We start from the raw sequence: 16,583 nt of genomic DNA, 5'->3' as shown, positions 1-16,583 counted from the left end.
TCATATATCATAAAATAAAGCAAACATGTTATACAGATGACCTTCTTCACTTGGACTGAATTACACATGTACGAAGATAAGAAAAATCAGCATCATGTTCTCTGAGTTCATGTGTTTTGTTCGTAAATTGTTCATGCAGGATAATATGATCAACTTATGAACAAACGGGAAATTATTGAAAATGCTTAGTCAGCAATTCTTGGAGTATAATTATTAGAGCCCGACTGATATCAGCATATCAAGTGACTATCAGTATCGGATACTTTTATCTCAGATATGTGCAGATATTACTAAATTTATTGACCAGTTATAGCATTTCATTTGAGTTTCATTGTATAACACTAGCAGTTCTCTTTCACCAGCAGAGGGCGCTGTATAGATTACAACAAGCATTATCACTTTCCAGAGTGACAAACAATTACTTTCAAATTGAGTGACCGTCATACCTTTGTTATGTATCTTTTCTTTAAGTGTTTGATAACTGCATTTCAGGGATCAACACAATAAATGTGTTTATCTATATTTATATCTACAGGTCGACGATAGATACAAGAAAGATTTCGGCCAACATATCAGTATCAGATTTTTTCCCATCCCTAATATCGATATCATTATCGGCCCCAAAAAATCTCCTATCGGTCTGGCCCAAATAATTATCAGATGATAAGAAATGTAGTATTTATAAGTTATAAAATAGACATATTTTTAGCATTGAAATGTTTTGCTCCGCCTTCATGTTTCAGGGAGGCTTTTAGTCTTAACTGTCTGAACCTACTGTACTAATCCATTTTCATTGTTCATAGAGATGTTGAAGGACTACCCTGTGTTATGTGCAAAGCCTGCAAGAACTAGGAACAGGTATACTATTCTTTGTTTGCTCCTACTTCAAGCACAAGAGAAACTTGATTGGGATGATGCACAGCTGTTAGTCCATTCTTCAGGGTATATTGTTGGTTGCACGCATGCTTTCAGGCCCTCTTTAAAAACAATTGGAACAACAGCAAAGTTTTACTTCTCATCATGTCTCCTCTCAACTTGTCGACACACAGCAGATGACCTTCTTGTAACATTGGGGCGCTGGTGGGGCGCTGGTGGATCAGTGGTTAGTTTGGGCGCCCCATGTACAGAGGCTGTAGCTCTGGAAGCGAGAGGCCCGGGTTCAAATCTGACCTGTGGCTCCTCTCCCGCAAGCCATTCCTCACTCTCTCTCTCTCTCTCCCTGATTCCTGTCTCTCTGGGTTAGAAGGCTTTATAATCGAGCTCAGAGTATTTATAAGTTCATCACCAGTTTTGTCGACATGAAGAAAACACTCGGAGTAAAAAAGAGTTAAGACAATCAGTGTTTACTACCAGTCAATCAGGAGCATAAATCCACCGTTGGATGTCATAAATAAACATTATATTATTACAATCTGTACAGACACATCATCCCTCTATATCTACAGACAGTGTTCAACAGTGCAGTGGAGGCGTGGAAATGTCTGCTCACAATCTAATCAAGACAAATAGCGTCTAAAAAAATATACCATTTTGTGTACAAAACTGCAAAACAAAACAAAAACAGCTTTGTTATAACCCTAAACCTTTGTACTGTTGGCTGTATAAAAAAAATTACATTCAAATTGAACCAGTGTCTTCTGCTGAAAAAATAAACATTTTCTTCTTCGATTACAATCCAAAACAAAAAAAATAAAGCGTGCTCTGTTTTTTTTTTTTTTTGCAGAGCCAAGATAAACATGATGAAATGTTAAACTACGACAACAAACTTAGACGAGCATGACAGGGGAGGTTTCTGAATACAAACATGGAGACATTTGGACGATCAGCTTCGAGTTTAGCAAAAGATCAAGGTGGCTTATCTATCAGTGTTTTTCTTGTGAAGTTGCTTAAACATATTTGCTGCTTTCCCTCCTCAAGTCGTCATCTTCTGCATGAATCCACTAAAGCTGTCTTTAATAATAAACTGATTGATCAGACGGCATCAAGATCTTTGAATCATTCGACTAAAACATCTGTTCTTGTGTTCACAAGGCGTCTTTCCTGATTTCTAATAAATAAATACTGTCAAATATCAAATCTTTTCAAATAGATACTTAAATACGATTTATGCACTTTGGACTTTTTTTTAAAAGAAGAATCATTTTATAACATCTCATGTTAGAAAGTTTAGTGTCAAAAAGGTGGCTTGTGTTTCTCAGAGTGAACTCCATATATTTCTTTGTTGGTATCATGTGGGCGGGGGGCCGTTGGTGTAGCGTAACATGGGGTAGAAGGAGCGGGCGAAGTTGTTGGTGGTGGTGCAGGTGGGGTCGCTCTCTGACATCGGGATCAGACAGGGGAGCAGAAGCAGGAAGAGCAGGAGGAGGTGGAGCGGGAAGGCGGCGCGGAGGACCCGGTAGAAGAAGGAGCGAGGCGGGGACGAGGCTCTCCTCTCTCTGCACGACAAACAGGAACGCAGAAAAATCATCGCGTGAAGACTTCAAACGTGAAGAGCCGGCAGAGTCATTACATGAACCACTCTTAATTTATAGAAGTCAACAGAACTTTTTTATTTATTTAACATAGTTTAAAACCATGTTCAGAGGACTTTATTCATAAAATACTGCCTACCTTTGAGCAGAGGAACTTTTCTTTGAATTTGCAGCCTCTTGAGGAGGCTCTGCCGAGACGCTTTGGCCCTGAACCTCTGATGCAGACACACATTCCTGAATTAAAGACAAAGAGATGTTATTCTGTCTCACAGCTCGTAAACAAGTTCAGAAACACGAGTTCTTATTTTATTTTAGTTATGGATAAAGCGCTCGCTGTTTTCAGAAAAACATATTCCTCTGATCTGGACGTCAGAGTCCCCACACTCTCTCTCAAAATGGGTAGCAGAGATGGCAAACTGTAAGCCACTGCAAAAAAAAAAGTCCCACATGACCTGAACAACAAACACGATGTATTTGTAAAGATCGGGCAACCTTTTATTGATTCCATGGAAACGTTACCTCGAGCAACTTGGGACCGTCTGTAACCCGTAAACTTTCTCCCGTTATAGAAAAATACTCATTTCCAGGTGTCCTTGAATGAATATCTTGGTGAAAACTTTTATGAACTCCTTGTTGGTACATATCTAATGTATTTGTGTTTCAATCCTTGCATGTGTGCACCTGTCTGTACATGTGCAGATGTGTGTATTTGCATATATGTGCAGATGTGTGTGTATGTAGAGATGTAAATATACATTTTTTCTTGTTTTCTAAACTTCATGTTAGTTATGAATATTGCAGAAGTTGTATTACTGTCTCTATTGTTTTGTTACTTCATAATGAAAGAGCCTAAAATAAACCATTCCCCATAAAAAAAAGATGTATTCCTTAAAAAGTATGCGGTATGTCTACTGTCTAACTTTTCATTGCTTTTGTCCGATGGGATGTTTATCCGGGACTAAGTCCAACACAAACAGGCTCTTACCAGACGCTGCTGCAGGGAGCCGAGGTCCTGGCCCACCTGCCTCAGCAGCAGCTTCAGTTTGCTCCTGGTCACATGAAGCTTCTCCTGAGCCTCGTCGCTCTCCTCGGCGTCGTCCTCCGGCTGCAGCTGATACCACAGAGCCTGCAGGGAGGCCTGCTGAGTCTGTCTGCACCGCAGCTCCGTCTGCAGATCCTGAGAAAAAAAACAAAAAACAAACAAGCGTTATAAAATTAGAGACGACGCATCGCGGCAGCGCAGTAAACCATGACTGGGCGTGTTTCTCCTCTCACTGTGAGCGTGCTGTGGTGCTGCTGCAGGGCTCTGACCGACGTGTCTGGGTGACTGATGTCCACTGCGTAGCGCTGGCTCTCTGCGTGGGCCAGCCACAGCAGCAGAGAGTGGAGGCTTTCATGGAACTCCTGTATGAAGAAGACGTTTGATTCTAATCAATAAACATGTATGTGGTGGCTCCGTTTAGAGTTAACTTCATATTCTGTCATAGCAGGAGGACCTAAAGTAAAACAGTAATGACCTGATAAGAGGTCTCACTTGGTGATTCTTACTTCAAAACTCTTTTATAATAGTCAGTTTTTAATAATCTTCTCACCTGGCATTGCATCAGTGTCTTCCTCAGACCGGTGTCCCACTGCTGCAGACCCGTACACGCTTGACTCCAGTCTCTGTTCATACCAGCCAGTCTCTCCTGAAGTTCTGGAGCTTCCTGAGCTTGCAGGTTCACAGACAGCATGATGGACTTGTAGTGTGTGAACGTCTTCTGCATCTCCTGTTTGAAACATACCCATGTCTATCAGCACCAAAAAGAAAATACTTACAGTCATATCTTTCCATTTAGTCTCATATCGCACCTTCAGTTCTTTGGCTCTGGCTGCCATCTCCTCCATACCGACTGCTGGCTCAGACTGCTGGAGGCGCTCCAGGTGTGGGATCACGCTCTCTAACCAGGAAGTGATGTCATCGAGGTCAGATGTGAACTGTGGGGACTCCTGAGAGTCAGCGTGCAGGTCGCTCCTGGACTGAGCCTTTAGCAGCTCCCAGCGTTCGATCACACCTGAGGGAGGTCAAAAACATTCGCTGATGATTCTTGAAGATTTGTTTTATTTTGATACATGCCAGAGCCGCCCATAAGGGGGGGGGGGGGGGGGAAGCTTTCTGAGGCCCAGCTGCATGAGGGGCCCATGACGGTTTGTAAAAACATAATCCATCCTGAATATAAGAAATGATAACACCTAATTTTGCATTTAGATTTACACCTAAATGCACAAAAAAAGACAGAAAAATGTAGCAACCCCCCTCCCTTCCCTTTCTTAAAATGGTTAATCTTTTTGTTTGTGACGTTAACGTCATGGGCGGGCTCAATGAACTTAAAGATCAGTATTGTCAGACTTTGTATGCCCATATAAGGACCTGCTCAAAAATAAGAATGGCAGAAAATAAAAGAGTCTAGGGCATTTGACTCCAAGGCAACAATAACTTTTTAACAAACTTTTTTTTCAATCATCAATCATGGCTTTCAAAAAAATACAGGACATAAAGTCAGATCACAGAAGATTTTTTAAAAGAACACATCTGTAGTGTTTTTTGTTAACCCACAGAACAAGTAGCGTCCATATTTTCTGTCTTAACAAACAGGAATGGGAATCACTTTCATGAATCTAGTTATTATATGTAACATAAAGTCTACTTTCACAAAGATTCTCACCTGACTGTTTGTCTGAGGAGGTCAGTCCCGTCAGGCCGAGCTCCTCCGGCTGCTCCTCGTCATCCAGGATCAGTGAGACTCGCTTAATGTTCTCGATGCTGCCGCTGCACTGAGACATGAGACGCAGCTGGACACACAACACACACAACACACGGTTAGTACTGACGGCTGAAACTGCAGACAGGCTGTACACACAAAGAGTATTAGTTTGACTTTTTGTAACTTACATAGGCCGGCTTCAGCGGCGTGCTGGTGAGGGTGGGCGGAGTCTCACTGTGGAGAGATTGTGTTTCGGCATCTCCCTGTGAGCGCCATCTTGGAGACTCTAGTGCAGACATGGAACTGCTGCAAACTTTGACAAATGAGCAAAAAAATAAATAGTTTAACCACAGGAGTTAAAGCAAAACACCCTCAGCTTCTCCAAGGTCGAATAAATAAATAAAACTTATCTCCTAAACTATGATTTAAAATACTGTATCACTGATAATTAACCCCAAACAGGTCTGTAAGAGGAATTTTCATATACAAGTCATCAAAATCTTAAAGGTCACATATTATGCAAAATACTCTTCACCATGTTTCTCTAACACTGATATGTGTCCCTAGTCCGTCAACAAACCCCCCAGTTATGAGAAAAGTCCATCCTCTCCGTCTTTTCCCTGCTCCACTTTTCAGAAAATGTGTGCTCAAACAGGCCGTTTGGAGATTTTCCCTTCATGACATCACAAAGGGCAGTAGCCCCTCCCCCAGCTGGGTGACACTCCCACAGCTAGGTGTTTGTTCTGCCCTCTGAGTCTGCCTTCTCACCGTAAACAATAGTTCATGGATCGAGAGAGCCCGAGCCACATCCCCTTCCAGAGAGGGGGCGTGGTCAGACACAGCTCATTTACATATTTAAAGGTACAGACACAGAAACAGCCTGTTCTGAGCAGGGCTGAAATAGAGGGGTTTATAGACATGATCAAATACAGGATCAGAGTGGATTTAGAACAAGAATCTTCACAGACATGTTTTTGGGAACTCTGAGACTTTTTAAAAACTTGTTCAAAAGGAGGAGAATATGTGACCTTTAAAAAAACTTTTGTTGTAAATATTCTCATGTTGGCCAAAGTTACATTTATATTCCAATTTATGCTTATATTCAGCTCTGTATTTGCAAGATATAAACTTCAAGATTAAAATATGACTCATTAAATTTTTTTTCCAGGAACTCGCATGCTGCAGGACTTAAATTATTGTCAACACAATTATGTCTCAGTCGCTTGAAGAAGCTGAGTGGTGATCAGTGATGAAAAACATCCATTAACACATTTCAGGCCAAAAGTCTGCAGAAATGAACTCAAGTAAAGAGCCCACCAAAGCATAAATCAGCAACCTCAAGAACAGAGCAGCTTTTTATCTGTGGGATAGTTTAATGCCATATTTCATGCTTCAGCAACAGGAAAGAGGGAGAGGTCATGGTGCCAATACCAAAGCAAAACTGCAAAACCAATTCTTACACAGTTTAAATGAAAATCATATTTAATAGAGTTCATTCTGAAGTTTGTCGCAGGCCATAGGCTACATTTTCTTTGTTCTGTGCAGTTTGTGACACAAAGGGTGAAATGATGATGAATCGAGTATAGCTGGCTGATCATGTCGGGAGAAGTGAGGTGTGTTTGGGGGAAAGAAAAGAAAAAGCAGAAGGTCACTAGGAAGGCGTCCAATTTAACAAAATGTGGTAGAATAAATTGGAGATCAGTGAGTGGAATAAAAAAAAAGGGAGGAAGATAAAAGACGGCATGTCCGAGGAGAATGAAGGTCACATAGGAAGAGGAGGATTTGAACACAACAGAGACGAATTCAATAGGTGAAAAGAAAGGAGGCTTGTCAGGGAAAGACAACAATATGAAAGAATGCAAATTCTGATGAATGAAATACATCCTCAGAAAGTTTGATAAGAGAGAGAATAAAAATATGCATGACAATATTCTGCTAAATTCAAAGGATGAAACCACAAACTAATGAAATTCAATAGAAAGTCAGACGAGGCTTTGACATTTAGAGATTTCTGACCTTTAATTCTGTCCAACACGTTTGCCAATTAGAGTTCTTTTTTGTTTTTTCAAATTCAAACCCTGTTAAACTGAAATGTGTTGAAGAAAGAGAAGAGAAGCAAAAAGTTTGCTTTGGCATTTAAAGGATTCCGCAGACCACAGAGGCAGAAAAGCGGCAGTGGCAGCATCGTGTCGAGTGAAACACGAGCTGCTGGAAAGTGTTTCATAAAGATTCATTTTCCCGTGAAGAGCAGATTGGAGTGGTGAGCTTTCTTTTTGCCTACCCAGTGAGGAGGCTCGTAGGGCCTCCCGGGCCTCGAAAAACTCCTCCAGGCTCTCCATCAACTCCACCTCTGGAGGGGTAGGGGGTTCAGGCCAGAGGTGTTTGGATGTTAATGATTGAGTGAGTCCTTGTTGGTGTTAAAAATGGATACTAATATGAAGGAAATCCTATTAAATAGATTTTTATCTCTTTCTGCGGTTATCATTCGCAACCGCAGCAACTTTTTTAGAGACTCAAAAGCTCTGCTTGTATTTCAGCTGGAGGAACCCTGCTCTATATTTCATGCTGAGGCTAGACGTTGTGCTCTTTAGGGTTTTCTTTTTCCCTTATTTAGATTGTCATATCTGTTAAATCATCACAATAACTCAGCAGATAACACTCTATTTAATGGACTTAACATGAAAAACAAACAAAAGTTAAAACAACAACTCTCGTAAACGCTTTCAGCTCCAAGTGTCTGTACTCTAAATCTACCTGAATGAGCGCTGAAGTAAGTTCTCCCGTCCTCCTGGTCTTCCGCCTCCTCCTCCTCCTCCTCCTCGTCCTCGTGTGACGATGACCCGCCCACGTCTCCGGTGTGGTCCCACTCCAGCGGCAGGGAGTCCACGCTCACCGGCGTCTCCCGCCCTGAGCGTTCTTGTGCACCGGCCAGCAGGTGAGTCGGAGTGGCCGGGAAGCTTCCTAGACTCCGCCCCAGCCACGGCCGGCCAATCAGCTCCAAGCTGGACTCCAACGAGAACGAGGTGCTGGAGAGCTCGGGTTCTTCGTTGATTACCTGGTGCAAAGAGAGACCGCATGGAAACCTTTGTTGAGTCTTTGCACAGACTCCAGCAGATTATAGATTTAAATGTTGACTTCTTATGGTTAGACTAGAAAAACATGGGTGCAGTGTGTGTGTGTGTGTGTGTGTGTGCGGCTCCAGCTCACCGGGGGTTGGCTGAGGCGCTGGTGGAAGCGGACCAGTCTGCTGAAAACCTCCTGGCAGTACGAGTGCAGCTCCTCCAGCTCGTCCTCGATCAGCGCAGCATCCTGCGGCGAGCTCTTCTGGATCAGACCCTCTCCGAACACGATCAGTCCGTCAATACGCTCCGTGTTCAGAGTGATCTCCTTCTGGAAACTCTGCAGGGAGACAGCGGCGTGGACGGATGAGCAGAAACAGAGACGGATGAGAAGAATGTAACAGCGAAGCAAACTGAGCCAAACATGGTGAGCAAAATGTGTCTGTGATAGAGGACTCAACCAGAAGCCGCTTTAAAAAGTCAGTCATCATTGGTGCATGGTTTGGAGTTTACATTTCCTCCTCATTGGTTATTAAAAAACGTGTTCATGGAAAGGAAACGAGGAGCGATGTTTCCCCACACAGCGAACATGACTTCTGTTGCCTGGTTGAAGTGAGTCCTCACATTGAGCTGCTGGATCTTTTGATGAACGTCGCTCTCTGAAAAGTGTTCCACGTTTGTGAGCTGAAGGTCCAGCTCGGTCAGCCACACCAACATGCTCTCTCTGGTGCCTTCAAAGTCCTCCCTCTGGCTGGTGAAATACTGACGGACAAGGGGAGGACAAAGTGACATGAGTTAAAGACAGGAACGACGTTTTTTAAATTACACTTTGGACGTTTTGTGACTTGAATGTGTTTCTTAGATTTTGCATCATTTTAGAAAAGTGTTAAATGCTTGTAAGATGTTTGGTTTTGCAGATTTTTTATCAATCAGATAAACATATTTATATCAAGTAAAACTGGAATAATAACATCAGACTTTAAGTCCCAGGATGTGCCCAGGATATCATACTCTAGTTGATATTAGTGAATGTTATTTGGACATTTTCCAACATAAATCAGCTTTTTTTCTGTTAATTTGCATATTTAAACATCACCAGTTAGCCTCTCTACATTATGATTAATTACCCAGTAGTTATCTTATTTTAAGTATAAACCAAAATATATGATATATATATGTTCCATCTAAAGTCCAAAGTTCTTGGTTTTAACACATAAATCCCTTTGTATTGAACAAGACGGTGTGATGATGAATCTCTCCCATTTGTCCTCTGATATGTTTAAAAGAAGAAGAAGAAAGACAAGCTCTCTGTCTGTCCTGTTTTGGTACCTTGAGTCTGCGGAGGATGGAGGCCACTCTGCGGTGCAGCGTGTCCCAGCGTCGGTTGCCCTCGTGGACCATGGCTTTGAGCTGGCTGGCTCGGTCGGTGCGGTTCTCTCTGGCCAGGCGGCGGTACTGGTTATTCACCAGTTCTAGCTGGGTCAGCCGCTCGTGGACCTGCCTTTGGAAACCCTAAATAGAGGAAGAGGGAAAGAGAGGACTTTTATATTTACAATAACAGAACGAGGGCAAATGCATCACTTTTGAATTTTTATGTTAAGGAGTTAAAATGAGCTCCAAACTGTTTTTTTGGGGCAGTGGAAACTAATATCACAACACTTGGAGCAGGGTTTTTCCTTTGTTTGTGTTATGGAAAAGCAAAAAGAGAAAACATTCTGTGTGTCTGCTAAATTCACAATCCCTCTAAACTCAGTAACATTAAATTGAATGCTGAAGAATTAGAAAATGTTCCCCCTCTATGTAACAAAACAAAACACAGCCACTTGTGTCTGAAGCCGCCTCTCGCCCTCCAATCTGACCTCGAACTTCTTGAGCTCCTCCTTGGCGACAGTATAAAGGACGTCTGCAGAGTTGGGGCTGGCAGCGGTACGCTCGGCCATCTTGAGCCAATCCTCAAAGCGGGAATAGTCATCGAGGAATTTGCACCAGAGGCCCCACGTCTCCCCAATCCTACAAAGAAGCATCACACATAGACTTACTGTCTGCTGGAGGTTTTTCTATGGCACTATGTAAATAGTCTTATCAGGTTAGATGAACTACAGCCACCCAGAGCAGGGAACATACGATTCATGTCTTTATTATCATTGTGCAAAACAACTAAACAGGAAGCAGAGTAGTACAAAATAAAATGAGATCAGTATTATAAAAAAGTATAAATATGACAAAAAGCAGCATTTAGAATTAAGTAAATTGGATATCAATAAGTCAGGGTCAAAGTACCGCAGGAGAATTTGTTCATACAAAATGTATTCATAGCATTGTGTTGACTTCTTTCTTTCTGTATAAATAAATATAAGGTCTGTCAAACGATCACAATTTTGACTTGCATTTTAAATCACATGTTTAAAATTCCATTAGTTCAGATTAAAAATAAAAATTGTTTTTTGAGTTTTTATTTTGAAAGTTTGTGCTGTTTAAGCTGAGAGTACTTTACTTGCAGTTTGAATTTTAACCCTGCTTTTATTTTGAAATAAAGTAAGGACCTTCCGGTAGATCAAAAGGTTATGATATTAACTTAACCACAGAAAAAGAAACTCGTTATGGATCAGAAAAGAAATATAAACAGCTCAAATGAAGAGTAAAGTGAAATGTTTAAAGTCATGAGCTGGATGTTATTTTTGACTCGTCAGCTGGGCTGTGTAGAAGTTTTAAAGTGAAATGAGACATTTAAAGATGCAGCAGTGTCGTTCTTTTCCACTACTGTGACTACAGGGAGACGCTGGGTTCATTAGCAACATGTCATCCAACATAAATCCTAAACATTTTTATCACTGCTAAATTGGCACCTTTAAATCTGAAAGGTATCTGATAACTAGCTTTAGCTTCATCCCACAGTAGAAATATCAGTTTAAAAGTCGTGGATAAAGAACACAACTAAGTTCTTACAGAACAGCATGTATAGATTAGAGTCTGCACTGCTTCAAGTATGTGAAGGATAAACACAGGACATGTTTGAGTGTCTTTGTGTTCCTACCTGAGCCTCCTCTCCTGAGCCAGGGCACAGATGGTCCTCCAGCGCTGGTCCAGGCTGCGGCTGGTCTCCTGCAGGGAGTCGCTCTCCGCCTCGGTGCCGCCGCCACCAGCAGCGTCTTCATCCCGCAGCAGGACGTCGCACAGGCTGAGCACGGACGCTACGCCCGCCGTGTGCTGCTCGATGTCCCTCTGCAGCTCCTGGACGGACACACGGACAGACGTGAGGACGGACATGGCACGCAGGCTCATAGCAGTGAAGCCATGTGTTAAACATCAGGAGGACTGCCTCTCCCCAAATTAAACAAAGGACAGATATGAATTATTAATCGCAGAGAGAGACAACGAGTGAAAGGGAGTGACAGTGAGCTGGAACAACAAAAGAGTGAGGAGAGAGAAAAGAAAGCAACAAGGAAAATATCACAAACCAGAAAGAGGAGTCGAACAGAAAGACATGAAAGACGAGACGGGAGAAGGAACCTCGTCAGTATAAATGGAGTCGTGTTAAATTCTTGTGTGTTTCTGTGTTTTGGGGTGTGTGTTTTGTGTACCTGCTGCTCGGCCAGCCTCTTCTGGATCTCCTGGTGGTGGCACACGCTGTAGGTGATTGGTCGGGACAGCTCGGACTCGATGCGTGAAAGCCAAGAGCGGAGGTTGCTCATGTTCTTATCCAGTTGCTGCATGGTCACCAGAGTCTCCTTCAGCTTCTTCACCCTGAACACACACACACACACACACACACACACACACACACACTGTTTTAAACACTGTGTGACCTAACGTCTATAATCAGTATATAAAAGTCTGCTTTAAACTCCTTCAATAAGTTGCACGTTTGAACAACATCTAAACTCTTCTGGTTTGAGACCCATTCTCTGCAGCTGCATGTGTGAACAAAAATAAATATTTATTTCCAGCACAAAGAATATGGTGTATCAGAAAAAGCCAGTGGTTTAACTAAACACAAAGACGTTTTTCTTTGTACAAGGTTGATGTTTCTTTTGGTTTCTGTTCCATGAAATATGATAATGATAGAAAAACAAGAAAAACAAAACGAGGTCATCTGAAAAAAAAAAAACAAAGCAGGAGAAAAAAAAGACGAAGTGAAAACACAAAAGTAGAAAGATGAAGAGAAAAACTAAAGGGAAGGACAACATAAGGAACACAAGGAAAACACAGGCAGAAATAAAAGAGAGACAGATAGCTGAGCATTCAGAAAGAAACAGAAGAAAAACACAGAGATGCAGAGAAAGAAAGAGAAGAAAAACAAAGAGATGCAGAGAAAGAAACAGAAGAAAAACAAAGAGATGCAGAGAAAGAAACAGAAGAAAAACAAAGAGATGCAGAGAAAGAAAGAGAAGAAAAACAAAGAGATGCAGAGAAAGAAAGAGAAGAAAAACAAAGAGATGCAGAGAAAGAACGAGAGAAAAACACAGAGATGCAGAGAAAGAAAGAAGAAAAACAAAGAGATGCAGAGAAAGAAACAGAAGAAAAACAAAGAGATGCAGAGAAAGAAAGAAGAAAAACAAAGAGATGCAGAGAAAGAAACAGAAGAAAAACAAAGAGATGCAGAGAAAGAAAGAGAAGAAAAACAAAGAGATGCAGAGAAAGAAAGAGAAGAAAAACAAAGAGATGCAGAGAAAGAAAGAGAAGAAAAACAAAGAGATGCAGAGAAAGAACGAGAGAAAAACACAGAGATGCAGAGAAAGAAAGAGAAGAAAAACAAAGAGATGTAGAGAAAGAAAGAGAAGAAAAACAAAAGATGCAGAGAAAGAAAGAAGAAAAACAAAGAGATGCAGAGAAAGAAAGAGAAGAAAAACAAAGAGATGCAGAGAAAGAACGAGAGAAAAACACAGAGATGCAGAGAAAGAAAGAAGAAAAACAAAGAGATGTAGAGAAAGAAAGAGAAGAAAAACAAAAGATGCAGAGAAAGAAAGAAGAAAAACAAAGAGATGCAGAGAAAGAAAGAAGAAAAACAAAGAGATGCAGAGAAAGAAAGAGAAGAAAAACAAAGAGATGCAGAGAAAGAACGAGAGAAAAACACAGAGATGCAGAGAAAGAAAGAGAAGAAAAACAAAGAGATGTAGAGAAAGAAAGAGAAGAAAAACAAAAGATGCAGAGAAAGAAAGAAGAAAAACAAAGAGATGCAGAGAAAGAAAGAGAAGAAAAACAAAGAGATGCAGAGAAAGAACGAGAGAAAAACACAGAGATGCAGAGAAAGAAAGAGAAGAAAAACACAGAGATGCAAAGAAAGAAAGAGAAGAAAAACAAAGAGATGTAGAGAAAGAAAGAGAAGAAAAACAAAGAGATGTAGAGAAAGAAAGAGAAGAAAAACAAAAGATGCAGAGAAAGAAAGAAGAAAAACAAAGAGATGCAGAGAAAGAACGAGAGAAAAACAGAGATGTAGAGAAAGAAAGAGAAGAAAAACAAAAGATGCAGAGAAAGAAAGAAGAAAAACAAAGAGATGCAGAGAAAGAAAGAAGAAAAACAAAGAGATGTAGAGAAAGAAAGAGAAGAAAAACAAAAGATGCAGAGAAAGAAAGAAGAAAAACAAAGAGATGCAGAGAAAGAAAGAGAAGAAAAACAAAAGATGCAGAGAAAGAGAAGAAAAACAAAGAGATGCAGAGAAAGAAAGAGAGAAAAACATGGAGAAGAAAGAAAGATGGAGAGAAAGAGACCCCCGAAAAATATTTCAGAAGCGAAGTGGTGAAAGAGGAAAGAAAGTCAAACTATTCAATCAATCAATCAATCAACTTTTATTTGTATAGCGTCAACTCATAACAAGTGTTATCTCGAGACACTTTACAAGAAGCAGGTAAAAGACCTTACTCATTGTTATGTTACAAAGATCCAGCCTATCCATCATGAGCACTTTAGCAAAGCAGCAAAAATTCACTAATCTACAATGTTCTTAAGTATCTTACACGACAACTTTCAACTTCACCATGGCAACTGACCCCTTTGTGGAGGCCCACACACACACACACACACACACACACACACACACACACACACACACACACACACACACACACACACACACACACACACTGCACCACACTGACGGGTGTCATAGCAACGCTTGGGACAATAAAAGCTCTCTTTGGAGGCTTAAAAGCCTGAAGTGTGCCCCATCAGAGGGAGTTTGAGTTAATTTCCACATTTGATCCTTCCTCTCCTGTCGGGGTCCGGCGGGGCCTTGTCGGGACTGAGAGGGGGAAGCTCTCCACCGAAATAATAAGCACTACAAACAGCTGGGAGTGTTAGCGGCAGGCTAAAAGAAAGCATGAAAGGGTCCCAACAGATGCCGGATGCTGGGCCGACTATAGAGAAGTTGAGTGTGTCCTTTTCAAGCTTTTATTACGAGATCTAGTTAGTGTGTTGAATCCATTCAGAGTGTTGAATATTTGTCTTTTTGGATGATGCTAACTCCTTTAAAGAGTTACTTTAGCTTTCATGAGCTCATGTACAGTGTTGGAAAAAGTTATCCTAATGCCTCTACGGCCCGGGACCACTTCCATTGGAGGCTGGGTTTGCAGCGTGGTCTTTTTCACTTTGTGCTGGTCATGTATTTGCAGCATGGCTTCCTTTCATCCACATCGTGTTTCAGTCATTCTATTTGTTTTAGAATTTCCTTGTGAGTTATCAATATTTCTGTATTAACTGTATTATCCTAATAGAAGTCGTTGGGCCGGTGCAGGTTGTTTGCCTTTGTCGGCCAGCGTACAGAAGACTAGAAGAATCCCTTTACAGTCCAAGTCCATTCAGCATTTAGCATCAGTTTAGCGTCATGTAAGCGACGGCTATCTACATGTTCACGTTTAGCATAGCAGATAAAACACTACAAAAAGCCTCAATCTGACTTTTAGCGCCTCAGCATGCTTACATTTGCTAATTTGTAATTATAACTGAAGTTTATGCAAATAATGCATGACTACAATGTTTCTTTTTAGATATAAATATTAATTTCTGAGAGTAAAGTTTAAAATATAAAAATGCTAATGAGTTGGTTTTGGTAAAGAAATTCGTTTTACAAATTAAATAAGACTTCAAATAAAATCAAAAAGATTATTATGAGTTCAAAGTTTTGACCAAAATATGAAGAAAACAGAATATTAAAAATGTCACGTTCTGAAGATAAGTATTACCTCAGGTTATTCTTCTGAAAATGTCAGAGCTCTACATTAATCAAGCGAGCTATACAGTAAGAAGTGCACTTAAAGCTGTACATTGTTGGAGTTTGTACAAAGGCGCAGGTGTCAGATGAACGTTAAAAGGACTCATTGATTCCAAACCCTATAGAGATCAGGGATAATGTACAGTGTGTAGTCAGGGGAGGTTTTGTGTGTCATTAATGTGTCTTCATGTTTACGGCCGTGTAATGAAAACACAGGCGAGTCAGTGTATCATACTGTCCAGAAAACACTCGTCCCCTCCGCTGATACGACCATCCTCGTCCACTAAATTGTCTCTCCCTCTCTTTCACTCGCGCTCCACCTCTGACAGCCTAACAAAGACCAGCAGCTTCGTGTGGAGGCCCGACAAAGACACAAAACACGGTCAGGGGTCCTCGATGAGGGACAGAGCAGGAGCAGAACGGACGGAGAGAAAAAACACCGAGCAGAAAGGAGCTGTAGGATAAGTTCAGATAAATGGTTGAAGGGTCGAGTTAACGACGTACAGCAGACCGCAGGAGGGCTCCAAGTTACTCACACGCCTTAACTCCAACTGACATTTCCTTCTGTAGTCACTGTGATCCTGCAGCTCTTTACTGTACATGTGCTTTTTACTTTTACATAAATCATCAGGCTTTGACTCTCAGGGCGTACGACATGAATTATACAGTGCACATTTTACATTAACCTACTTGATTATTGCATCACATTAAACGTGTTGTTGCTGTAAACTAAAGACACAGAGAGTTCCTCCAAGATGTTTGGTAGTACTAGTAGAAGCTGCCATTTCTTGTGTGGTAAAAATCTACATAAAACAGAGGTACCATGTTTTCAGGTGTTCAGAACCTCTTTACAGAGAAAAGGGAAATAAAGGGCTTTACTGATCACTGGTTTTAAATGAACTTCCAATCAAAAATAAGCTTAATGTAAAAAGTATCACTCGAGCTGTCACTTGAGGAGGAGCTTCAGATCATTGGTTTTGAATTCAAAGACCAAAAAGTCCCCGTATATGTATGTTATGTTGTTAGAGCTGACTGTTTTACTATTGACCACAACTTTTTCAAGCATCAGCAGAAGGCTGTTTCCAATAATAAAGATGAGTTA

General features: G+C 41.1%; 1 protein-coding gene across 4 annotated transcripts in view; it reads right to left on the bottom strand.

Annotated features, from left to right (window-relative positions):
* Nucleotides 1–1,327: 1,327 nt before the first annotated feature.
* The window catches only part of LOC132984759 (nesprin-2-like), a 98,443-nt gene continuing 83,187 nt past the window's right edge, over nucleotides 1,328–16,583 (bottom strand). For 3 of the 4 annotated variants that reach the window (XM_061051697.1, XM_061051698.1, XM_061051700.1), the window contains 16 exons: nucleotides 11,856–12,018; nucleotides 11,309–11,505; nucleotides 10,134–10,284; nucleotides 9,604–9,786; nucleotides 8,899–9,036; nucleotides 8,423–8,614; nucleotides 7,970–8,270; nucleotides 7,497–7,565; nucleotides 5,404–5,528; nucleotides 5,177–5,303; nucleotides 4,323–4,525; nucleotides 4,064–4,240; nucleotides 3,747–3,875; nucleotides 3,457–3,648; nucleotides 2,611–2,705; nucleotides 1,328–2,435 (listed from right to left, as the gene is read on the bottom strand). In XM_061051697.1, the coding sequence (XP_060907680.1) occupies nucleotides 2,228–2,435; nucleotides 2,611–2,705; nucleotides 3,457–3,648; nucleotides 3,747–3,875; nucleotides 4,064–4,240; nucleotides 4,323–4,525; nucleotides 5,177–5,303; nucleotides 5,404–5,528; nucleotides 7,497–7,565; nucleotides 7,970–8,270; nucleotides 8,423–8,614; nucleotides 8,899–9,036; nucleotides 9,604–9,786; nucleotides 10,134–10,284; nucleotides 11,309–11,505; nucleotides 11,856–12,018 (2,650 nt within the window). In that variant the 3' untranslated portion in view covers nucleotides 1,328–2,227. The remainder of the gene's footprint in view (nucleotides 2,436–2,610; nucleotides 2,706–3,456; nucleotides 3,649–3,746; nucleotides 3,876–4,063; nucleotides 4,241–4,322; nucleotides 4,526–5,176; nucleotides 5,304–5,403; nucleotides 5,529–7,496; nucleotides 7,566–7,969; nucleotides 8,271–8,422; nucleotides 8,615–8,898; nucleotides 9,037–9,603; nucleotides 9,787–10,133; nucleotides 10,285–11,308; nucleotides 11,506–11,855; nucleotides 12,019–16,583) is intronic. The other variant, XM_061051699.1, reaches the window with a different exon arrangement.

This window comes from Labrus mixtus, chromosome 12 (genome assembly GCF_963584025.1).
Source record: "Labrus mixtus chromosome 12, fLabMix1.1, whole genome shotgun sequence".
Lineage (NCBI taxonomy): Eukaryota > Metazoa > Chordata > Actinopteri > Labriformes > Labridae > Labrus > Labrus mixtus.
Note: the sequence above shows the minus strand (reverse complement) of the source record. Positions and strands in the feature narration are given on the sequence as shown.